The sequence below is a fragment of the Prinia subflava genome, chromosome Z, assembly GCF_021018805.1.
Source record: "Prinia subflava isolate CZ2003 ecotype Zambia chromosome Z, Cam_Psub_1.2, whole genome shotgun sequence".
Taxonomy (NCBI): domain Eukaryota; kingdom Metazoa; phylum Chordata; class Aves; order Passeriformes; family Cisticolidae; genus Prinia; species Prinia subflava.
The window spans coordinates 76,011,381-76,037,821 of NC_086283.1; the positions used below are offsets into that span (position 1 = coordinate 76,011,381).

The 26,441-nt window shown below is 39.3% G+C and overlaps 1 protein-coding gene across 2 annotated transcripts in view; it reads right to left on the reverse strand.

Annotated features, from left to right (window-relative positions):
- The window catches only part of SLC1A1 (solute carrier family 1 member 1), a 50,682-nt gene extending 35,617 nt beyond the window's left edge, over positions 1 to 15,065 (reverse strand). Inside the window, exons 1-2 of one of the 2 annotated variants that reach the window (XM_063422859.1) lie at positions 14,730 to 15,065; positions 2,305 to 2,445 (exon numbers count right to left, since the gene is read on the reverse strand). In XM_063422859.1, coding sequence (XP_063278929.1) covers positions 2,305 to 2,445; positions 14,730 to 14,820 — 232 coding nt within the window. In that variant the 5' untranslated portion in view covers positions 14,821 to 15,065. The remainder of the gene's footprint in view (positions 1 to 2,304; positions 2,446 to 14,729) is intronic. The other variant, XM_063422858.1, reaches the window with a different exon arrangement.
- Between the last annotated feature and the right edge of the window lie 11,376 nt (positions 15,066 to 26,441).

The window sequence follows — 26,441 nt, forward strand, 5'->3', positions numbered from 1 at the left end:
TCTTATACCTTTAAATTTGAACTTGGTTTGCCCTTGGAGTATTTTTCTTCCAGTCCTTATCTCAACTCATGAGCCCTTTGTTATTTTTTTTTCCCTCTCCTCTGCCCAACTATAACAGAAGAGGGTGAGTGAATTATTTTCACGGCTATCTGGTATTTTGCCAGGATCAAACCATGACACCCTGCATGGGCATTGGATTAGATAGTTTCAAGAGATATCCTACCAATCTCAATCATTCTGTATGACTCTGTGTAAAAGAAAAAAGATTACTATTATGCTTCATAATCATTCACAGATTTACTTCTTCAATTCCAATGTGAATTTCTGATGCTTGGAAGGTTAACATACCTATTTTAAAGAGACAATAGCTCATCAACATCCTGAGGACAGACACAGGTGAATAGAGAAAACCATCATGCTTAGACATTTGTGGTTCATTTGCAAAGCCCTACTAACTCTATCGAAGACAAAAACAAAAGCTACTGTCTTGTTTCCTTTCCCTTGCCTAAAATCCTAATATGGAAGTGTAGAAGCCCTTACTTTCTATGAAAATTGGATATGCTAAGGTCAGAATCAGAGCATCTCATTCTCACCATGACATGCTCTGATTCTGACCTTGGGATATCCAATTATACAGTCATTTCTGTATTTGACTATAATCTGCAATCTGTAAAATCCAAGCTTGTGTTAGTAGTCACAAGTGCAGTTTACTCATACTGGCACATTATACATTAAGTAAGCACAATATTTAACAGGATGATTCTTGTTTCCCCTGCAAGTGCTAGACAGGGATAGATTTAATAAATAATTCATTTAATGATTATTCTAATGATCTAATTTATTTCTGAATATATGGGCCCAATTTCACTTACAAGTAAAAGCTTGCTCAAAAAAGAAATGTCTTAGTCTTATCTTGGCAGCTTTTCCTGGATAGCCTCTCCTCTCCTTTACGCACTAAGAATTGTTTAATCTCCCTTCATTCATTTGGACCCAACTCCTGACTATTTTGTGTCATGATTTTTCACTCTGCCTTTGGCAGCTTTCCATTCCAGATCTTGCAGCTCTTGATACTCTCCTTTTCAATTCTAACATTGGGTTCCTTTCACCCTACATTACAGATACATTCAAAAGGCCTTGACAGCTTCTTTTAAGCCCTTTCCCTCATAGACTCATTTTGGAGTGTGCTGCTGTGAAATTAGTGATATTTTTGGCTATGAACTCTGGGGAGCTTGAAAGTTTGTATTTAATATCCTATTCTTGAATGCATTTTCATAACATGATTGAAATTCTCCTTTCATTTTCTGATCACAACATGCACTCCTCTTCTTTAGTTAAATGTCTGACGCATTTTCATTAACATCTAACCAATCAACAAACACCCGGGCATGAATATGTTGTCAAAACAGAGGTTTTGTGGAGATGAAAAGGGACAGTATAGTAACCAATGCATCTTGGTTCACTGCAAGAAGCTGAAAGAAAATAGTCACAACCCTAGCACCCTCAGCAAACACTGAATGAATAAAGGGAAGTTTGCTTGACTTTTCCTTTTTTGAAATAAGTTATTTCTAAAGAAAAGCTATTTGAAGTTCAGTTCTGTCTCTTTGCTTTGGGCTTTCCTCACCAAATCTTTCTAAAGTTTTCCCTGTGGGTGAACTCTTTGCAAAATCTGGCATTCAGGGCAGGGTTCCAGCCAACAGCTTGCTTGCTTTTCCCAGAAGATGGAAGCTTTGCTTTTCCTTCCATTACCCCTTCCTGGCCACACAGTCTCTCAAGCACTCACTCGGTTCAAAGGAGTCTTCAGTGAAGTACAAGAGGACTCATAAAAGGATTCGGCAAATGCTAGAGCTCATGCAAGGTACCTCATGGAAGTTTGCTGAGACCAAGGAAGTACAGGTCAGGAATGTCCTCTTTGTGTGACAGTAGGCTATAAGATCATCTCTGCCTTGCTTGAGAAATGGCATCATGAGACTTATAACAGTTAACTCTGTACCTCAAAACACGCAGTTGCAGCTTTGGGCTTGCAATTTGCAACCGCTTAACTCACTTCTGAAAATAGGAGGAGAAAGATACAAGAATCTACAGATTTGTAAAGTTATTAGCCCACAGCTCTATATAATGTCATAGATAATAGTGCTAATCCTTCCAAATCCTATCTCATTCTCATTATATAAAGAAATAGTTTAATCTAAAGGTATGTATTTCTCAGTATAAAGTTCCATCAAGTTTTTAGGGGTTATTTCCTTTAGAAAGAAATCTAACCCACCATGATAATCCCATAAGCTAACAGTACGTTTTCAGTCATACCTGCGATCATACTTGATATGATTAATGGCAGAATGATGAGTTTGAGCATTCTCATCAGCAGTTCCCCAGGAAATGCAAAGTAGACCTTATCCAAGTTAGACAGTTTGCCATATTCCCGTACCAGCACACCAACTCCAATACCTAAAAGGGACATAAAAATGTTACACAAATTAAACATAATTTATAGTAGAGACATGTGAGACAAAGAGAAAAAGTAGCAGAAGAACAAAAAGACCAAGTAATAAACATATTTTCACAGCTATGGTAGAACTTCTAAAGCAAATCATATTTCCTTTTCTGATAATAAGTAAAGTAATAACACATAATTCTGAAGTTGCAGGATGTCTTTATCTATTCATGTTTGGAAAAATCTGATTAGGTGCTCTGATTATCAGTCCAGTCCAGTACTGACTTTTTACCCACCTTTGCTAGTTCCAGAAGACCCATAACTGGCATTAAAAAAATTCAATAGACTATATAAACACTACCAAATATTAAAGAGAGATGGTGACATAAATACTTCAGATGATTTCTGTTGGAGAAAATAGGCCTACCCAGCAGCAACACTTTCAGTAATTGCTGCTCTACATAATTAGGAAAGAGTGTGACTGTAATAACTAAATTAATTTAATAACTTTCAGGAAACAAGTCAACAAAAATACATTCTGCTCATTTCACACTCATTTCACAACACAACCAGCCTACAAATGCCCAACTATAAATTTAATCAGTGATTGAGCCATGGTGCAAGGCACCTTTATACATCCTCTTATTTTTAGATTACATGAATTGTCAGATAGTTCTCACTTCTGACACAAATCAAGGATAAGAGTTCTACCAAAAGAAAAAAAATCATAGGCCAAAAGATAAAGTTCATCAGTTTGACAGGCAATACACCTTTATTTTCCATACCAACCTGATTTTCAAATTAAAATGACTGTTATAGGAAATGTGTTCATCAGTGTCTAAAAAGCACCAGAACTGTTGTTTTACATAGGAGCTTTGCAATGCTTCAGTCCTGAATGAACTGAACATCAAGAGATCCAGTTTCTAACTGGATCCAATAAAAGAACAAGTCAGAACTCTTCATCATCAAAATCAAGCTAAATGAAAATTAAGGCAGGTTAAAAACCAAGTCTTTGCTGTTAACAGAGATGGAAAATGAACCAGGTAACCTTCCAAGAAAATGAGCTGCTCTAGTCAACTATTAAGATTTCTGATCAAGGTGTAATCTCTGCCAGTGAATACAGTTTAAATTCCTTGGAGCAATCTTCAGTCTTAACAGCCTTGAAGATATTTGCAATATTATGCAAATTACCTTGATTAATGAATGATAAGACACAATGATCTCTACTGCTAATCTAGGGACTGAAGTAGATGGGTTGAAAATATTTACTCTGCACTTTTAGATAAGCAAGATAAAATTCCATTCGTAAAATGGTTACATGAATTGAAGTTAGTTGTTAAGGCTTTGATCCTGAAAGCTCTAGAGTAAATAGCTGAATCTAACCATACAACTAATCTCCATGTCTTCAAACAATTCACACACCTTAGGGTAGTAAGACTTAACTGCATGTGTATGGCAAGTTATGTAATGCCACTTTACCTTCAGCAGGCATGACCACGACATGTTCTAACAATCTGTCTTTCACTCTGTGTGGAGACTATCATATTTGACCAGATGGAATTCTGATCATTGTATATTCAGCAGGATTGCTAGCAGGTAGATTCACCCTTGTTTTCATTCTTGAGGATTCTGTTTTCCCCTTCTTTAGATTTCACTACAAAAACTTCCCACATGGTCTCAAAATTATAGCACAGTTTCCTTAAGATTTCCCAACTATATACTTATACCTGTTCAGTGTGATTTTTTTTGTTAAGGATATTATTTATCTAATGACAATAGCTGAGAATAGAGTTCACAATCACTTGAAATTACATTATTGCTCTCAATTCCTTATTCATGTAATTTCTTTACCAGACAGAGCACTTATATTCATATTATCCTGTGTAGTATGCCAAACTACAGTAAAATGCAGCTACCTTTTAACTGCAGTTATTATCTAGCATATGCTGCTTGAATGTATCATGGGAATATAAAAATTTTTATTTTGTAATAAGAGAATATTAGAAATTTAGCAGAATAAACTTGCTTTGGTACTGGAAATAGACATATACAAGAACTTTTGATCCTCAACTCAATAACCAAGTTCAACTTGGAAATTTCTTCTGGGAATTATAACACAAAAAGAGGTGTGGTCCAGCATAAACATATTTCACACGGTAACCACTGCTTTTAACATCACATTGATTATAGCAGCCCTAAGTAGAGACAAAGTCTTTTAAAAATCTCAGTTTCTCTAGATGAGTGCTACTAATAACTCCATTATTTCTGAAATTAAAACAGACAATTACTTTTAACAGCCTTAAAAAACAGTATAGTCTGCAAAGCCGCTTCTATATATTAGGATTCGTCTTTCTACTTTTTCTTTTTTTTGATGTATAATTTTCTTCTACCTTTTGAAGAGCAAAACATCAAAACATCACTTTTCCTGCTTGCCCTCTTCATCTTTCCTGTTTCAACCACTCCACCTTTCTTCTTGTCCATGATAAATTGGTTTTATTTCTTTCCCATCTCTTCTCTTTGCTTTACCTTCTTGTCCACGTAGCTAAGTTAGGTTATGATTTTTAGCACAAGAGCAATCCATTACTTACAGCTCAATGATACACACTGCTTAGGCTCCCAATTTCTGCGATATTGGGCAGATTTGAAGAATGATGGTGGAATAAACTCTACAATCCCATATTTTAAATTTTTTAAGGAAAATATATCCTTGTAACCGTGAATAGTGCACCACATGCTGTATAGCATGGTGTCCACATTTCCTCTCCCGGCAGCCACCAAGACAGCAAGTGAAAGGTGCAGTCTAGGTTCCTGGGATTGCAATGCACAATGAAGGCCACAGGACAATTCTCCAGTAGAACCCGTAAGAAACAACACATGCCCTAACTCCTTGTTACTATTCTCCTAGGTAGCACATAAGACTTTTTATAAGCTTGGTAACAGACAGAAAATCCTTCAAAGAGAGGCTGTAAATACAAATGAAGTGAAGCGAGGATGAGAAGAACGAGACAAGAAAAACAGAGCAGGAAAAAATCACTGAATATAAGCACACCAAGTGAAACCCATCAGCACCCATATTTCAAAGAATCCCAGCTTAAAAAGCTAGAGGCAATACGTGTTTCTCTCTATAGGATTAGCCAGTTTTCAATGTGTTACATAGAAAAAGGGGAGCAGAGAGTGCTGCAAGGGGTTAGCTAGCACCTGCAACTGGCTCTGCTGTATGATGCACTAGATCCATCACATCTACCAAGCCTGAGGCTTTATAGGACCTAGGAGATGATGGTTTTGTGTAATAAGGTGGCAAAATCAGTCTGGCCTGTGTATATATGTTCAGTGAGTCCACTACTTAAATTAGGTAAAATGTGTCTTGGGAAGCTATTATGTAAAGGTTTCTGTCTATTTACAAAATGACTTCTGTGACATCTGGCTATCTGGTGAACAACAATTTATTGCAATCTGATCTTCACCTGGAGTTTGCTATTCTATTTTTGCTATTTGGTACTGCTATTCTTTCTGAAATATTGTCTAAGGAAAAAGGTAAAATTTTTGTATGGGAACAATTATAGAGCTACTACATTTTTCTTCAAGTACCTTGCTGCAGTTCATGACATAGATTTGAAAATTAGTTAAAAACCTCCCGAAACTCTGGCTAAAAAACTCCCATAATCTCTGGGTTCAGTTACACTAGCACACATGGGGTGTGTCATAGATTATTCTACAGCTATTGTAAACTTGTAAAAAATGTGCTGGCCATTTAGCAGCCCTCTAAGCAACTCATTGTGGAGGCCATTTACAATTTTTCAGGAAGTGACAGCTAAACCCTGAAGCCTTTTTTGAATAATTATGTGAGGTCAACAAAATACAGATTTTGAATCTGAACACTCAGAAACCCTGAGTATCTGAATCTGCTCAGGACATGCACTTGTACTTATTTGTTTTACATCATTACCATTGTGGGTTAGTTGCTCTTCAGAACCTGATTACATCCCTGGTAAGAAGGTGGCATGATAACATGGCCCTTTACTTTCTTTACCTTCAAAAACAGAACAATTTAGAAACAGATAACCAAGCTCCACACATAGACATGCCTGCTTCTATTTCTCACTGAAAGAGAATATAAAACAGAAAAAAATTGTTATCTAACAGATAGGACTCCCCCATGTTATTTGCATTCATGGATGAGAACACTTGTTTGGGATGCACAGTTTTAATGGACAGGGATGTCTCCATCAATGTGTATGACACAGAAGAAACAGCATATCACCTTCAACTCCCACTGACTTTATTATGTGTCCTTAAGAATGAACCGTAAAGACAGTGAGAAAAGGAATCCAGCATATATTTTTGTAGAACTAATAATCTGTTTTGTAAAATTATCTGTAGTACATGTAGTGCTCTGAAAAAAATTATTTTCCTGTTTTCTCAGAATTTCATAATATGGAAACTCCTTTTCACTGAAGCAGAGTTAGTGACCCTGGCTGATACTGATAGATAGTGTGGGAATTACAGGAATTTTGCTTTGACACTGAACTGAAAGAAGAAAAAAAAAAGTCACATTGTTCAAACCTGGTATTTAATTGTACTGTAGCAATAGCTATTAACTAAGCGATTAGCCTCTTCATAACTTCACATTATACACTGCACACATGTGACAGACTAATTCTATCATTTTGGATCTTAACTGGATTAACTTCACACCAGATGAATCATGGAACTGAAAAGGCTAGCAAACAAAGTTCACTGACTTGATTTCAGACACAGTACAAAATATTCAATATAAACATGTCAAATTGCAGCATGGGCAGGGAAGATTTTTGCAGTGTGATACGTTCTCAGTCCTTTAGCAATATTTTACTAATAAATTTTGTCGGCTCTCTCCATAGAGTTTCTGTTATCCGTGGCTGTCTCTTAGTGCAAAGAATGCCAACCATAGAACACTAAGAGAGGGAGTGTGGAAGAATATATTACTAGTGCTTATAAATGTGTTATTTCAGCTTTTTCCATTTTTTTAATACTTTCTAATGATACACATTTTACTGTTTTACACTGTACTTGACAATGTACCTTCCAATAAATATACTGATGTTGACTGAAAAATGAAGATTCTTAGAAAACTGCAGGCAACCACTAAGGTATAGAGTTTCAGGGCTATAATTACATGGCAACTAATATTAATTCTCTGGTTGCTTGAGTTATCCAAACTACTGGCTTCTTACAAAGACATGTGAAGAAAGTTCTCTCAGAAATCTTCCAGAAGAAAGTTCCCACATCACCTCTTGGTTTACTGAAAAATATTTAGCAGCAATGTCTAAGAGAATATGAGAATATGAGAGAATATGAGTCACCATCTCTGCCATGGTGAGACCCCCTTATACTCTCTGATTATCCTGTTGAGGGTGCAGTGATTGTAAATTCCTTCACACAAAGTAACACATTGTCATCTGACTGCAGTGTGAGTAAAGTTCAGGTAGACAGTGACTACTCCCTGTGTTGGACCTTCAGGAATGAAGGCAAGGTGAATACTAACAATAGAGTGATATTTTAATTATTGGATGCATGGTGAAACTAAATACACTTACAGTGAAAATTGTAAGGCTTTTAACCATCAGACTGAAGAATACAGCTTCCTTGGCAGATACAGCATCAAATAGCCTATCCAGCTTTAAGATGGAGCATGATATGTAACAGAATTTTATCTACAAAGGTGTAACCTGAAGCAGCAGAGGCTAGATATGATAACCCAGGGGGTATCCTTCTATCTCATATTCCTGTGTTCTACAGTAAAATTGAAAGGTAAGCTGACAAGAGTAACTTGTCTGTCTTCTTCTGCAGACCTTCCTTATGACCCTTACTTTAAAATATCACTTTTAAAACGACTACCCTTCTCCTTCATCTCACTGATCTATGTGTGAGCCTTCTTTAATTATGCATTCATCCAGACATGTATAGGTCTTACTGCTTCCATAATGTCTTCACATATACTACATTTTATAAAGCAGTGCTTTTGTTTAGACCTCTTTTCTCAGTAATTTCAGAAATTCCTTTCATTCATTCAATTCACATTCAGAAATGTCCTCCAGTTGTAGCACCTAATGTTTTGCTTATACAGCCCAACACACTACAGCACCATTGCACCACTACAATGCCCTACACAAAACTAAGTATTTCTCACTCTTCCTTGTAAAAGCCCACTGACCTTCTGTTCTCTTTCCACAATATTTGCTTGCTATCCCAAAGCTATATAATCACCTTTGTACATGGATAGCCCAAGAGATACTAGCTCAGTAGAGCACATCAGGAAAAATGCATCTTCATTTAAGACACCTAAAACACACAAGAATCTAAATGGTTAGCAGTGGTATAAGAAAGGTGAAAGGCTACTAACTGGAAATATCTGCCAGATTCTGACCCTTGTTATTGCTTCTTTGATGAGAGAAAAGGACAGTAAACAGGACATTCTGTTCTAGCTCTCCCCTTGCTGGAAGAGCAAGGGAATGATTGTTACTGAGATAAGCAGCTGGAAAGGCAATTTAGTGGACACTAAAGATACACAGATAGTAACATGCAGAAACATTGTTATTGTGAAACTAATGAAAACATCAAAGCATTGAAAAATCAGATACATGACCCAGAAAATTAGCTCAGATTAGGCAATGCCAGGTTGTTTGCCATTCCAAAAGCATGAAAGAACCACGAAATTTGAAACACTGACTCCAATACAGCCCTGATGCTCAGATGTAACACAGATGTGATATAGATGTGTTCTCACTGCACAAGATAATGTTGTGGGACTATAAGTATAAATGCCTTGCACAAATTCTACGGGGCATCTGTGGGGGAAAAAAAAATTCCAAGCAGTGCAACTGTTGTTTGTGAGTATCTCAACCTGGACATTATCTTTATGCTTTGTTTCTAAAATACAAATATAAAAGAAAAAAAATTGTTGCAATCACATTGTTGTATCTTTCCTTAATAGTATCGGGAAATTGGACAGAGTAAATCTTTTCCTGATACTAGTATTGGTGTTCTTGCTTCAAATGTAAAAACAATACTGGTAGACTTTGGTAGTCTGGGGACTTTGCAGAGTGTAAATTGATATTAGGCTCACCCTTTCCAAAGATTTAAAAATTCAGCTCTAGTGATAGTTTCACTTCACTCACATGAAGTGAAACCCAGAGACTGTGTTAAAACAAATAATAAACCACGAAAACTTTATATGCTAGAAGAAGAAATAAAAGATGGGTTTCTTTGCTTCAAAGCAGTTCAAGACCAAAAGAGGCATCATGCTTAACTTCAATTACCTTTGAATTCTTTCACTGGCTGACTTCCTGGCTTAGAGCATTTTTGATCCTCAGTGGTATGTGAAACTCTCAGATGAAATTATTTGTCATTTTGCATTTTACTTTCCATTGTTAAAATTAAATTCAGACATTTTCTCAGAAACTGCTGTTTCATACATTTCTGAAGAGATCCCATCATATATTAAACTGTTGGCAAGTGTTACAGAGAAATACCGACATAAGAATCATCACTGTCTAAAGAGGCATGAAAAGCCATAAGTATCATGTATGCTGTTCTGAGGCACAGCAAGAAGAAAAGAGTCTTCTTTCCACACTACCACATTGATTCAAGGTCTGGCCTTCATTTTTGATAAATTCCAAATTACTGAAATGCTATGCTTCAAAATTCAAGAAAGGAATTGAATGCTTGGCTTACAACTGTACTTGTCAGAAATAAAGCAATAATTCTTTTGTTTTATTATATTCCCCTTAACTTCTTTCCTGCTGGTTTTGCTAGTGTATTTCAATAAACTATAAATCTGCTTTATTGTTTGGAATCTTACCACTGTATTTTGCAAGCAAGAAATGGTACTGAAGACAGTATAAACTAAGATAATAGGCCACTTTTTGATAAGGGTGTGAGGAGGGAGAAATGGAAAATGGTGAAACCTTACCTCATATCAGGAATGGGCTTTTGCTATTTAAATTGCATTTTCCAGACACAGAAGCAGCTTACTGTCAGAAAGACTTTATAGGTCTTTGGGGTTTAGAGAATGCAGTCTACAAAAGAAACTCAGGGATATGGTGAGCTCCCTGGATTCAAGTGGCCTTCTGCACAGAGAAGGCCATCAACAGAGTGATAGGTTACTAATTGTTCTGTTGTTGTCTTCACCCTATGAGACACTCACTCTTGTAGGAATGCACTAGTGGGCTTCCAGTAATGCAGAACTACTGCTATTAAAACCAGCTGTAAAGTCCCCTCCTGTCCGATTACAGAGGGCGCATAGCCCTTCAATTAGCACGCGTGAATGCACCTGACTTGTCTAGTAACAAAGAAATATTCTTATAATTACTTATAGTATTACCACTTAATATTATAATAGAAGATAATAACTTCCATTATATTATAGAGAATAAAGGCATGTAAACTGCTAGGGGAATATCATAAAACACAAAACAGGACATTCAGTGGCTCCTGCACTTACCAAACTCTGGCTAGTCATTATAGTCACAACACTCAAAGTTTCTGCAGTGCTGGTGTTACAACAGGAACTATGCATACTTTAATCTCACTGTGAAATCCAGGGAGAAAAGGAAGTCTGATGCCAGCCTGAATCTTTCAACAATGGAACTGCACAAGCAAAGCATCTGATCCTGCAGACGCTTCATTTCAGAAGTGGAAAAGTCAGGTATTTAGGCATGCTCTAAAGTCACTACCTGAACCCTGCCGTCTCTGTTACTCCATCCCTGCCTTACATCACCGCTGAACTGTTGCACGTTCTCCCGCCGCCCGGTCCCGCTCTCCCCGAGCCACCTCGGACAGCTCCCGCAGCCCCTGCGCCGCCAGCCCGCCGCTCGGGACGGCACCAAGGTTCCCTTCTCGAGGTGTCTGAGGCGTACAGCGTGAGGACCTTGAACACGTGTGAAGAGGAGAACGATGGAGGAAGGTAATGGCAGCGCACGTGCCCTTAGCTTCCTCCCTCTTTATCATTCAATATCGTATTTCTCACACTTCCGCACGAATACCTCAACAATTTCAGTGTCCCACACACGTGCTCTTGAGAAAAGCCCGATCTCAAGTCACAGACAGGCTCAGAAGTATCTGAAGTTCTGAGTCTGTTGAGGAAATGACAGACACTGAATTAAGCGTTTAAAAAAAAAAAAAAAAAAAGCCAATAGATTTCAAAATTACCAGTATAAAAAAATTCACCTTGTGTATAATTTCTGATACTGTAAAATGATCTTGGCTCCAGTACAGCATGTTACTGCAACTCAGTGCCTTGGACTATATGTACCATATATAAATCACATACACTTTAATTTCCACACTATGAAAAAGCTGTTCTGCTGAAGAACTGCGCGGTATTACAGGCAACGAGGCTAGGACACACAGACTAATGAGCAAGTATTTACACATAATCAGCCTTTTACTTTCATGACTGCTTTGTCTGTGTTGCAAAAGTGGTGACAAAAGAGAAATACTCCATGAGAAACCTGTGAAGTGTGACTTAAACTCTCCTATGCAATTGCCCTTTGGACACCTGTTTCAGGGTGAGTAATTTTCAGGGATATTTCTGGTTTATTTTGCTTGATTGTGTAATCGGGAAACAATGTAACTTTCTATATAAAGGGCTGGAGAGGCACTTGAAACCAGTTAGCTTTTAAACTGCTTTTGTTAGCTCAATTGCCTTGGGCTCAGTAAGGCCAGCAGAACAAAAAGATGCAAGATACACCTTTTGCAGGTATTTGTGTGAGGCTGATGCTCTGCTGATTATACATCTTTCCACATCAGCTTGGTGGCCTAAAGTTGACTCTCTTCTAAGACAAGGAAAATGACCACTTGAGCCTCAAATTTTGTTTTCTTTGAATATACATTCATGTGTTTTCACCCAAAAGACATGACACTCAGGATACTTTGTGTACAGATTTGAACACTCACTGCTATGGAAGAAATTCTGGTATTTTTGAAAATGGAAAGGATAGGCATGAGGTTGAATGCTTAAGATATAGCATAAAATAATTATTCTAGAAGGAAATAGTGTTCAGAATTCTGAAGGGTTTCTGTCTGTTCCTGTCTCTTCAGAGATGCACATAGACAATCTGGAAAACTTTTCAGCTCAAGTAAGGGTTGCTCTAGCAAAGATAAGCATATTTCAGTTGGATGCTGAACATGGCTCTGATAATGATGAGCAAAAATCACGATTCCATATGATAGTGTAGGAATATCAGGTACTCTGCAAGACAGCTGGACAACTTTCACAGCATATTTTCACAGCTTGATGCACTTGTTTCTTCCATACATTTCTGAAAAGCCTATTTTCTTCTTTCAAAATGATGTGCCACTTTTCTGCTCATGCTACATTGTTCTTTCAAACTAACTAGATCAACAAACCTCAGACAAATTTCCCAGGGTATATTAAAAAATAATCAATATGTACATTTAATTATGAAGGGTTTGTGGACTCTAGGTATATTACAAACTTTCTTCATGCTGCAGTAAAATAATAATCTATCATTTAACTCCATCTTTACAAAGGTTTCACTGTTCTTTTTATTCAGCTTTGAGAAATACTGGAAATGCTGCAGACACACAGTTCCTTGCAAAAGGTAATTTGGTCCAAGGCTCCCAGAATTACTATGAAGTCTCTCTTTGACAGTATTATAGAGCTCCCCTGAGTTATGGACTGTTAATTACAGTGTACCAGACAGAGAAGTTGAAGGACACAGCAAGTGTTGGGAGCCTGTTCTTTCACTGGGAATTCCTATTGGTTATTAGGGGAATTGGGGTCAATTGTCCTCACAGCTCCAGCATTGTCATACTCTGTGGCTCTCAGAGAAATTTAATTTCAGAACATTGCACCTGTAGAATCACATCACACTCTTCAATTTTAACTACAGTCGCAGAAGATAATGAGAGGGGAATATTTCTTAACCACTTCTGTAAATTGGAAGTAAGTACATCATCTCCTGGAAGAGTATCTGACAGGAGTATGAGAAAAAGCAACTCTACACACGTAAACACAGACACATAAACACACTCCTCCAGTTGTAGAGTCAGATTTTCAAAGCAAGGCCCCTAGCACTTGGTATACAAAACTCACGAAAATCTTTCCCTTTTGAACGAGGTGAGAAAAATCCAGAGATCTTTCAAATACTGAATGCATTGAGGAAAATCCACATGTACACGTAAGCACAGCTCTGATCACAGCTTATAAATAATTGGGTGGAATTCCCAAATAATAATTATCTTCTGAACAAATTTGCAGCAAAATAGACATGGTCCAGCCAAAGTTCAAATTAGCAGAAAAGTCATCTGAAAGAGACTCAAGCAGCAAGTTAAGGAAGTATTTGTTGCACCATTTCTCCACTGTGAACAAGGTTCCAACTAAACAAGGCTCTCCAAATAATAACCAGGAGAAAATGAAATAAGGTGTGCAAACAGGACCAAAAATTATGCTCTACAGAAAAGCCTCATCTACAAAACTTGACACATTTTCTCTGCCCTCTGTCCACTTGTAAGATGGCGTTCGACCCGCTTCCCCTTCAGAAACTTGTTGACGTACAGGGGAGAAATCCTGCTGTCTTTACACTGATGGCCCTGAAAACCTCTCTGAAAGCCGGCTGGCACAGCCAGGCGTTTCACCCCCGAAAACCCCTCCGAAAGCTGGGCGGCACTGCCAAACTCTTCCAGCCGTACGGCTCGCTTGGGCCATCGGAAGCCCCACAAAGCCACCTCCACCGCTCTCCGGCCCTGTAGCCTCCTTCGGCGGGGCTGCCACTGGCACACCCGCAATAGGCAGGGGCCTCGTTCCCCGCAAGGGCTGCAGAGGCCACCCGGGGCGCAGCCCGCCGCGGGGACCCGCAGTACGGAGAGCGCACAGCCCCGGCGCCCGGGCGCCTTCTCCACACGGCGGTCTCACCCCGCCGCTCACCAACCTTTGCCACACGGGCCAGCGGGACGCGCGCAGGGGCCGGCGCGGCCAGGCGGCCCCGGGACCCGCCCCCGCCCGGGGCTGCGAGCACCGCGTCCCCCCTCGCCCAGCCCCGCTCTCGCCCGGCCGCCGCGGCACCGCCACACTGCGGGAGTGCTCTCCGCGAGTGCTCTCCGCGGCCGCGGCGATGCCGGGAAAGAGCGGCCGGCCGCCCTCGCCCGCCTTTCGGGTGGGTGGTTAGCACGGCCCTGCGGCCGCGCAGCCCCCTGGCCCCACCGCGCCACCCCAGCGCCCGGCAAGGCCATACCGTGCCGGCAAGGCCGGGCGGGGGGCGGCGGCGCCGCGTTCCCTGCCTGCCCCCGCGCTCACCCGCCAGTACGGCAGCCACCGTGCTCAGCAGCAGCCAGTTCTTCCTCACGACGCTGGGGCAGAACAATCCCTTCTTGATGGCGTTCGCCATGGCGGGGGTCGGCGGGGCTGGGGCGGTGCGCGCCGAGCCGAGCCGAGCCGAGCCGAGCCGAGGCGAGGCGAGGCGAGGCGATGCGGGCCGAGCCGAGCCGCCTGCGTGCGTTCCGCGGGGCTGCGCGCTGGCCGCGGGGAGGCGGGGACGTCGCGCTTCACCTGGCAACCGGAGAGGCGGCCCCGCCCGCCCCGGGCCCGGCCGGCCCACCTGCCGGCCCGCACACCCAGCTGCTGCCGGAGTACTGGGGCAGCAGGTACACAAATGCCTTGTAGGAATTCCCTCCGGGATTTGATAGGCTTACATAGCGAAATAGCGGAGAAGCGTTTATTTCTTGTGCCACTCACTAGCAATGGTCTCCTTCTCCCTCCCCACCATAAGCTTGATTAAAGTATATATAATATTTGGACGCAGTTACCTGTGGGGCTGTGGTTTTCAATATGTCTATATACGTGTTGATTTTGATCGTCAAACCCATAGCTCAATGGTACATGCAAAAAACAGCCAAGCTCAACCAAAATCTGCCATTGTCTTGCTGAATGACATGAAGAAGAGAGCAGAATGAAAGTTTAATGTATCTTATTTAATTGCACTTAGTGTCATCCGTTTCAAAACACACACTAGTGAGGTTTACCTGATTTCTGTCCATAACAACTGGGTAACTAGGGCCTGAAGGAGATCAGCAAAAACTGCAATTGAAACCTTGCCACATTTGCTCTTCACATGAATCTACCTGTTCTGTGTGACAGCTTGGAGAAACAGACAAGTATGCACCTTCCTGAGTCAGGTAAGAGCACTGAAATCCACCTGGATGAGAAGCAAGAGCTGTCATCAATCTCAAGTGTTAAAACCCGGACCTAACTGCATAAAATCACAGATAGACACCTAAAATTTTCTGTATTTTTCAGATGTGTAGAACAACTGCAGTAATTTGTTTGCATCTGTCATCAGGAGAATTTAATTAAAAAAAAAAAAAAAAAGGGTGCCTAGTGGTGGAAAAGAACCAGATGAGTAAGTATCATATTAGTTTAATTAAGTCGTAAAAGGTTTCAGACCACTTAAAAGGAAGGCTGGCATACTACCACATTACAAGCCACAGCAAAGCAAAACAAAAATAATTAATGCAAAGAGATGGCAAGAAATGCCATGACTATGCCTAGAGTTTGGTATGGAAATGTCACAAAGTATGAGTGGCACTAAAGAGATACACAAAGAAAAAGGCACACTGGGTTTCAGGGTGGGTAAAATCAGGCATACCTTGTGCAGAAGAGCTCTGACTTTGGATCTCATTGCCACAGGGTGTAATTTTTTATTCTTTAATATAGTTATATTATATTATAGTATATAAATATTATAATATATATAGTATATATACTATATATATACACTTAGAGTCTCAGATGTGGCTTTCAGTAAGTCAAATGTCTGATCTGCCCTAGGAGGTGGTAACTTGGTGCTTCTCTAGACAGTAGAACAAAATGATTTGCAAGACATCTTCAGAATTTAAGCCTTCCTTTAATTTTCTTTCTATTCCCCTTCTCGTGTACCCCTTCTTGCAACTTACTCTGCCTCTCTTTTTAGCTGTTTTGGTGAGCTAGGGGAAATTATTCCAGTTCAGTTCCTGAAGAGTAGCTAAAATAAGGTCTGAATTTACTTATTTCTCTATGGAGTTTGTGTGTTTCTCTCAATACTAAAGTGTTAAGTATCCTTTTTTTGTCATCAGTGATTTCATAGTACCTTTTTGGTAGGTGTAGAATTGCCTGCAGCATTCTTAGGACAGAAAAATGCCATTCTGCAGGTATAGAACCATGGGATTTTAGCCGATATATTTCTTCCTGGAGCTTACAATGCCTTAAAGGAGTTGCACAAACAATTAGAAAAAACAATACAATTATGCTTTAATACTTGTGAAGGCTAGAGACAGATCTTATTTTTGTTTTCTGCAACAGCAAGACAACGTATATTGAATAATATTGAAGAACATCTATATACCTTTTGTTTCCTGTTACAGTCCAGTGTTTTAGTCTTTTCTGCCAGTGTTTTGTCCCTTAAAATATTTAAGGAAAAAAGCACACCAAGTTTCTGGGCCTTTTTTCCTGAATAATTTGTCTTTATTTTTAAAATTTCATCAGAAGTATTTCTATGGCCTTGATCTCAAAAAAACCCCAGAAGTTGATAACACCCATAGAAAATTAAAGAAAAGAATTGAAAAAAAATTTAACCGATGAAATAGGGATGTTTTAAACATCCTGATGAGCATGCTGTTTTTAATTTCTTTTTTCCTGTTATAGAATGATGGACATTGGCTTTGATCCTGGATGTAGAGTCAAGCTGACAGTTTCTGTAAAGGGAGCTATAAATTAAAAAACCCAACACACACATCACAAAAAAAGTATCCTAATAAAATGGAAAAGAGATGTAGCCCAAGCCCATGGATCACTCTTGAATTGTTGAAATTATTCTAAAAATTAATTCATCTATTAAAAAAAGACTAAAGGACAAAATACTTTGTGAGACTGCCTGCTTGTACACCTAGTAGGTGCAGCTACTGAGCAAACATAAATCTAAATTCTATTTAAAACATTTTTGTCTTTGTCTGATTTTGAGACATCTTGGAATAATTAGGAAATTATAAGAACACATTAGTGAAAAAATGTCAATACACTAAATCTGTAAAGATGATAAGAATACATTCTGTAGCTATATTGATCACTGTTACAAAGTTGTCAGAGGAGATCATGGTTAAGATCATGTGCATGAAAAATGCTTTAATATTTTGCATTTAGTTTTATAAATGTTAATGAAACATACAGAGGAATCAGTCCTGAAAATGGGTAAAATGACATACATTGACCATGTTTGAGGTTTCTTTCCTGAGGGCTAGAATAATTAAGATTACTGTGTTGTAGAATTGGGAGAATACATAAATACATAGATAACTATTTTATTGACAAATTATTACCACATGGTGACCCGATACTTACACAACTGTGTCTCAACAATAACTTCCAATATGTAGAACTGTCTGAACTGTATTTTAAGTGAATTACTGAAGACCAGGCTAGGAATATTTTCCACATTTTGAGGCACATGAATGTTTCAGTGCTGGGAGATGCAGAACAGTCCTACTAGAGCATGTACAGTACAGCGCAGTGCAGAGTGTAGCAGGTGGAAGCTTGCCCTTTCATACATCTTGAAAAAGATCTTCAGTGATCCTAGTTAAGACAGGGAAAAATCACTTCAGTTTTAACTATTTAGACCTTCAACTTTTTCTGCTTAGGTTAACTTATATAATTTGTGTAAGTTTTGGTGACAGTTGATTTGTTCCATAGAAAACTAATGAAGTGCCTTTTTCTCGTAGTTTATGGTGAGAACAGAAAAGAAACTGCATCAACAGGGAATTAATGACATTTTGAGTATTGCATTTTTTAAAATGCTTTGATAAAACAAAAGTATTTTTAAAAGATTTCAAAAAATGTTTGCTAATAATTACATAAAATATAGGTAGAATAATTGAGGGGGTTTTTTATTATTTTATATGAGGCCAGCCCACCAGATAGGAACTTTGCAATAGTTTTTTAATAACATAAGGCCATGGGTACATACAAAATTTGAAAACACAAACTGATCAGTTCCTGTCTAATATCTCTATTCTTAATGAGAAAACAATCCAATAAAAATTGTAGCATTTCTAAGTTCAGTGAAGTACCAAAGCTTGTGGAAGAAAATGCACAAAGCTGTGTCTTATATCTGTAAATATTTTAGTTACCAAGCACCCAGAATCGCAGAAATTTTCCTTACAGCCTGGAACATGTGCCTCCTGACATCTGACCTCAAAGTTTAACTTCCATATATGCCATATAATATAGCATATGCGATAAAAAAAAATACATGATAAGAAAAAAAATTCCTCACTGAGCCTCATTTGACAGATGCACTCTGTCCTCAAGGGCAGAGCTGATGGGATGTTAATTTTACATCTTGGGCCAGGATACTGGTTTAATAGCAATAGTGCCTCTTCTTTGATATATGCTGTTTAATCCAGTGTAGATTTAAACTACCAGAATCTTTATTGGTATATTTAATACAACCCTGTCTTATAACTTTAAAGTCATATATATTTCTATTTCAGTAGCTGATTCTGAATGCACTGAGGGATCCGTCTTACCTACTTAGAACTTCCAGAATATTACCAGTAAGTGCTTTATCTGCTGTTTGCACAGGTTTTTCTACTATTACCAAAGACATCCTAAACCATATCAAATTAGTCATTCTTCATGTTTTCTTCAACTGAGCTTTTTTTAGAATTGTTAAATTACATGTTAAAATACATTAATGGTAGATAAAAAATTAACAAAGAGAGTCTAATACTAACAAAGAGAGGACATTGGGGAGTTTTGTTTGTTCGGGTTTTGGCTTTTTGTTTGCTTCTTTTGGGAAGGTGTCGGTGGGTTGGGGTTTTGTTTTGTTTTTCTGTAACTAAATGAAAATCTGTGCACAGATCAATGGGATTTCTATGTTTGTTGGAGTCAATGGAACCACAGCTGGGATGAAGACAACAGCTGTAGATGGGATTTTTGTTTGCTAGCTTATAGCCCTCTAATACTGAATATCTTTTTTCCTACCAAAACCCAGTTTTGTTCCATCTCAACTAAACAATATTTTATCAGCCATTTTTCACTGTTGGTATCAAAACTCATCTGTGTCAAACTAACACAAAAGAATAATTATGAAAACATTAGAATTTCTTGATAATGATTCACCTTTTATGCTTTTAAAATCTTGTAAGTGGAACCCTACATTCTAGATCACTTCTGGGTTTTTTTCTAAATTGTGTTCCTGACCCCAGTAAAACTACAGTGTATATTGTCAGTTATTTTAAAGAGATTTGGAAGATGTTGTGTCCGTGTCTTACTTGAAGGAATTTCTATCGGTGAGAAAGTGTTTGATTATTTTTTCATGTTTCAAGTAGTGTAAATGTTTTATAATACGCCTCTTTTTCTTGACTGCAGATATGTAATGTTGTAAGAAGGTAGGCAAGCAGAATGGGAAGGTGGCTTCAAATGTGTTTCACAGATCAAGATTTAACTGGTAGTTATGTACTATTCACAGAAGGCTGAAGGAAAGACAACCTCTGAAAATCATCACAGGCAGATATGTTTTACAAAGTCCAAAATTTCTCATTTGACTAGAAAGTACAATGGCATATCTGTGAAGTGATCATGAGCCAGCAGCTGTGTAAATCCATTACCACACTGTGGTAATGATTTTAAAATGGTTCTTCCTTTTCTTAATGATTCAGCCACTTAGGAGTGCATCAAAAAAGCTAGACCAACTTGCCTGCAAACAGTTTTCATTCCTAATTACACAAAATGGCTAAGTATGAACAAGGATAAGTATGAATAAGACGTATTTCTCACAGCACCCTTCTTTAGCCTCATGTGCAAAGGAGTTCCTGTAGTAATAAAAAAATGAATTAAATTTGCATGAACACTAAAAATGTCTGAGTTTCTGCAAAGCATTTAAAAATGTCTGACAGAGAATATGGCAGAGATGAGGTTTGTGTTAAAGGATGATGTCTTCATGGGCAAAATTGTATTCAGTAACCAACTTCTAAATCTTCATAGAGAAGGTAAATACATCTGCTGTGTGGAGTGGAGGCTTACCTTTTCGCTTCTGATTTCTGTAATAGCTTCCACCTGTTGACTCAGAAATGAGCACTGCTTAAGGCAAATGACTAAAAGGGATTTGAACCAGACCTGATATGTATCTCCAAGATTTTTGAGCTGTGGATCAGGCATTATTGTTTTCAGATGTGACTTGATATTGGGTGTTGCACAGAAAGAAGAGTATTGCTCTTTGGCACACCAATATCTACAAGGCAATTCCACCTCAGAACAAGAGTTAGTTCACAGCAGCACCAGCATCTAGGACTATGTGAAAAGGCTGGATCCTTACACTAGTGGCAATCATGTCTTACAATTTTAAAAAATTAAGAGGTAAAATTATGTTGAACAAATACCATTTAATTAGCATGATAATAATTTGTTCCCTGAAGGAAGATGATGATATTTTCTTGCCATACAGGAGTAACATCACATAAAACCCATATTACACAAAGCGTGTATGTATTAATATAAGGTGATGGTGAACAAAGTAAAAATTATAGGATAATATTCTATTGCTGCTCCAGCAACTCAGCAGGATGCCTCATTATGTGATATATCGTACAAGTAACCACATTAACACCTATGCAGTTATAAAATTATTGATTGTAGCAGACATTTGTTCTTTACCAGTCTTCACAAATGACATAAATGAAATTGAAGGGCACTGTTCACCCACGCTCTATTTGGAGATTTATTTTAATGAAGACGTAATGAAGTAGAACGTTTTCTTGATAGAAGATAATGATAGCAAATGACAAAATTATTTTGGAACTCAAATCTCTTGGTAGCACATTGAAATGGATGAATGAGTGAACACTAATTTAGAAGATGTTCAGCAAGTTTGAGATAATATGTTAACTTAGACAGCCAAAGATACAAAGAGTGAAGTTGAGAAAGGCATTCAGAATTATTGGCTATGCAACTCAAAAATGAATTATAGGCATTTGATCTGACCTCCTGGGACATTTCAAGAGCTTGAAAATGCTCACTGCCCTTGGCATCCTTTCTAGGCAGAACTAAACAATAATTGTATTCTCAATTTGTTCCAAGGAGTTTTATCACAAGCTTTGGAGCTTTAGCATGGTCTGGGTCTAAGCTTCAGTGTTTTTAGATGCCTGCACACATTAGAATAAAAACATCAAATTATGAACTAGGATTATACTCCAAAAGAATGTGAAAAAAAAAGTGGAAAAATACAATGGTAAGGCACTGTAAATGGTTCAAGGAAAGAACTCATCTTGTGAAATATTTTAAAATCTCATTATATCTGATACTTTTTCCAGTACTTGAAGGGAGCCTACAAGAAAGATGGAGACAGACATTTTAGAGGAGCATGTAGTAACAGAACAAGGAGGAATGACTTCAAACTTCAAGGGAGTAGATTTGTATTAGACATCAGAGTTCTTTACGGTGAAGGTGGGAAGACACTGGCACAGGTTGTCTGGAGAAACGGTTTATAACCTGTCCCTTGAGGTGTTCAAGGCCAGGCTGGGTAGAGCTCTGAGTGACCTGGTCCACTGGAAGACTTCCATGTCCATGGCAGGGGAATTGGAATTAGATGACCTTTAAGCTCCCTGACAAGCAAAACCATTCTCTGATTCTAAAGCTAATCTCTTCAATCATTTGCCCTTGTCCTTTCACCACATGCCCTTGTAAAAAGACATTCTCTAGCTTTTTTGGAGATCCCTTTTAGGTGCTGTAAGACTGCTCGAAGGTCTTTCTTGAGCCTTTTCCAGGCTGGGAAACTCAAACTGTCTCAGCATGTCTTCATAAAAGAGGTGCTCCAACCCTCTAGTCACACAGGTAGCCACTCACTCCAACAGGTCCATGTCCTTCTTATGCTGGGGACCCCAGAGCAGGATCCATTACTGTAGGCTGGGTCTCACAAGAGTGGAATAGAGGGGCAGAATCACCTCCCTCAACCTGCTGGTCACACTTCTTGTGATGCGGCACATGCAGGGACATGGTTGGTTTTCTCAGGTGCAAGCTCACTTTGCTAGGTCATGTCAGCTTCTTGTCAAACAACAGCCCTTGTCCTTAGGGCAGCTCTCCATGCACTCATTACTCTGCCTGTATCCATGTTTGAGATGACCCAACACAGAGGTAGGCCCTTGTATGTGACCTTGTTGAACTTCCAGAGGTTTGCACAGGTCCATCTCTCCAGCCTATCCAGGTCCCTCCCCCACCCTCCACTGCATTGGCTGCCCACAGACTGGTGTCCTCAGCAAACTTGCTGAGGGTGCTTCCTTCCACTGTCCTTGTCACTGACACATAGCACTGGTTCCCTGAGGAACGCCACTCATCACTGGTCTCCACTTGGACATCAAGCTGTTCCCACAACTCTCTGAGGACTACCATCCAACAAATTCCTTATCCATATAGTGTTCCATGAAATTTGTGTCTCTCCAGGTCAGAGACAAGGATGTCGTGTGGGACAGTGTCAAATGCCTTGCACAAGTCCAGGTAAATTATGTCAGTTGTTCCTCCATCATCCACCAAGGCTATAATCCTGTCACAGAAGGCCTCCAAACTTGTCAGGCAAAATCTGCCCCTGGTGAAGCCATGCTGGCTGTCACCAATCACCTCCCTCTACCTCCATTCCAGAAGGATATGCTACACAACCTTGCCAGGCACTGAGATGAGACTGATGGGCCTATATTTCCCTGAGTCTTCCTTATTTTCCTTTTTTAAAAATGGGTATTATATTTCTGCTTTACCAGTCAGTGGATTCCCACAACTTCTGAAATATGATGAATAACTTTCTCCATCAATTTCCTCAGGATCTGCAGCTGTATATCATCAGGTTTATTTCAAAATACACCTGACCCTTGGAGCTTTCATTCTGCATATCTGCTTTCCATGCTTTGAAACTTCTTCTGAGAGACACAGAATTTCTGCAAGAGCTGAGGAAGGAAAGGTATATTAACCCAGGAAGAACAAAGGGTATATATACCCAGGAAGAACAGGATGAACACCATGTGTTACCATATCTCCACAGATAGAGATGAAGTGCTGGCTGACAAATTACAGCCCTCCCTGAACTACAATGAAATGTATGCCCAAATTTTAGCTGCAAGAAAAAAGAAAAAGCTGATGTTAGAAAAAAGCCCATGATTTTGAGGCAATATTACTTTGAGATTGAAGCTTGGCCTTTGGGCTTTGGTTCAAGCCGCACTGGAAGTCATAGGCCAAATTTTTATGGTTGTAGGAAAGCCTTAGACAGCTAAGCATCTGTCTCAGTGCATTAACTGCAGAAAAAAGCTTGCAAGGAACAAGGAGGGGAAATGAAAGCAGTGCAGTGCAGAGGAGCCAGGTGTATGCTCAGTCAGTGTGGTAAGTAAATCTCATATGCAGCTGTTAGTATACAAGAGACAATATTTTAGTGCGAATTATGCAAGAGGTTTGTACAGTTATATGGTCATTATTTCAATATATCATGTGAGGGATGTTGTTGATAGGTGAACTTAGGAGACATGGCACTTACTTCATTCTTAGTGTCTTCTTTCCTACCTTTTGACTAATTTAGTCCTATTTATCCTTTTCAGTTCTTCAACTTGTGCTGGTTAAGACCCAGCTGAAAAATTAAACCCCATGCAGGTGTCTTCCTTTCCCTCTGCCCCTTCTGATAATGGGGGAAACTAGGAGAGATTATAAATTGGAATCACAAATAACTGAAAAGATTGTAATAATCACAATATTAATAACAAAGAGTATGCAGGAGGGAGGGGGAATAGGAGAGAGTTTTACCCCAAAAGGGTATTCACCACCAAACATCTGCCTGGGCAGCAATCAGCACGATCTCTAAACACAGGCAAAATAGAGGCCATCACCACATGGCACTCAGCAAAACAGAAGCAGCATGCCAGGGAGGTTCCTGTGGCTCCACCTCCTCCTCCCCAGCCCAGAAACAATGGAAAACAGGGACAAAACAAAACCTGGAAAACTACTTTTTCCAAATCAGGAGCTGTGGTGCAGAGATGCTCACCCTGGTGGTGGCAGCAGTAGCGGTGCAGGCTCTCCCTCTCTCCGCCACCACAGCGGCAGCAGAAGTGAGGGTGCAAGGGCTCTCTCTCCGCAGCAGTGGTGGCAGCAGCACGGTGACAGCCAGCAGCTCCAGCGGGGTGGGCCCGATGGCTACAAAAGCTGTGATGACAGCTCTATCCTGGTATCCTGGTGCCCAGTGGCAGTGCAGTCCTGACACACAGAAAGGTTTCTATGCACCCTGGCTAAAGATGGTGCCACTTCTATTTATGCCTGTAGAGTTTTTCCTGTCGAAGCTACACACCTTCAGTGGTGACAGGGTTGTGTATTCCATAACACAGCACCCAAAGCTCCATTCCCTTGTCCCTGTACCCAGGACAGAGTTTTTAGACCTTATGATGATCATGCTTACATCTCACCAGGAATGTAACTAAGGGAACACTGGTAAGGGAACAGTACTGTAGAGGAGGTAAGCATTTCTAGTTTCTTAATTGTGGTAGCCAAAAGACATGACTCAATGGTTTGCTTCAGTCTTCCTGCTAATTAGCTTCTTAGAAATCCTTTAGCTGCAGATCAGTAAATTGTATAGTAGGAAATAGAATTAAAACCGTAAGAAATTGCCTTATAATATTTTTTGCTCTAAAATGAGTTTTTAAACACAATGTTGTTATGGACATGCTGCTGGGCTTGAAGAAGCTGACTTTTCCAACCTGACTGACGGAAACTTGTGGTCACCAGCGGTAAGCAGGACTTCAACCTATGCTTCTAGCAACTTTTATAATTAAGTTTCTGCAGGGCAGTTTAAGCATAATTTCACTGTTCTGATAGAAATGGCCTGTAAGAACAAACAAATCTTTCTGAAAATAGACTTTGGAGAGGCAAAATCTCCTGAGAAATAGCAGTGGAAACTCTTTGTCGTCCAAAAGGACATGAAGTCCCTCCATGCATCAAGACTTAACTGCTGTACAGCAGATTTGCATTGATGAAATATAAAACTATTTTAACAAGTGAGAAGGTTATTTTGCCCTGTGCTAGTAAAAGGACTGCCTGACAATGACTTCACACTGCTGGTCAGTTTCAGAAGCCTGGAGAAGACAGCTCCTTCCTGTGGCAGCAGCAGAAAGTATTCCAGAAACAATCTGTACATAAATTCAGACAGATCGGTGCACGTGTGTATATACATCCCCTTATTTGTGTCCTCTTTTCACCTACTAAAGAACAGAGAAGACCTGGGACCAAATGTGTAGCAGAATATTGTATTTCAAGTTATTAGATTTAATTGTAGGTTCACTTTCAAATTTCCAGACACATCTCTAGCTCCCCAAGTTCTCTCTATCTAGACACCCTACAAAGATATGAATATGGGGGTTCTCATGCAATCAACCATCAGGAAAGAGACAAACTTTTTCTTTGTCAAAGCAGGAGTCACATCACAGAAATCATGTTGTATAATCTTCACAATGTCAGTTGAAAATGGGCCACTTCTTTTCATCTAATGTGTCTGTGGGGTATTCCATTTGTGTCATCTGTAGTCTAAAGGAATCCTGATTACATTTAAATTCTGTTTATTTTCAGATTGTGACCACATGCTTTCTTGAAAATTGAAGTACATTCTAGATTGCAAACAAAAATTTAATGGCAGGGATAGAGTCTGTTGTAGTGCTGATTTTCCTAGTCTTGGATTTTGTGAATGTAAAAGTCAACAGTAGTTAACTTCACTGTAACACCGTCGCAAGCCAGTGAATAACATAAGATTTTGTGTTGTTTGTTTGTTTGTTGTTCTGTTTGTTGTAGAATCTGTATGTTGAAAATTACCATCTAAAAATTTCTTCCTTTGGGGTGAAAGAGTATGTGGATAATTTGGGGCTGATAATCCTTTCTACCAGCTTGTTACATTGCCTTTACAGGAAGGTAAGAAGATACATACAGGGAGATATTTGCCCAGTAAAATTATTTACTTATTTACTTATT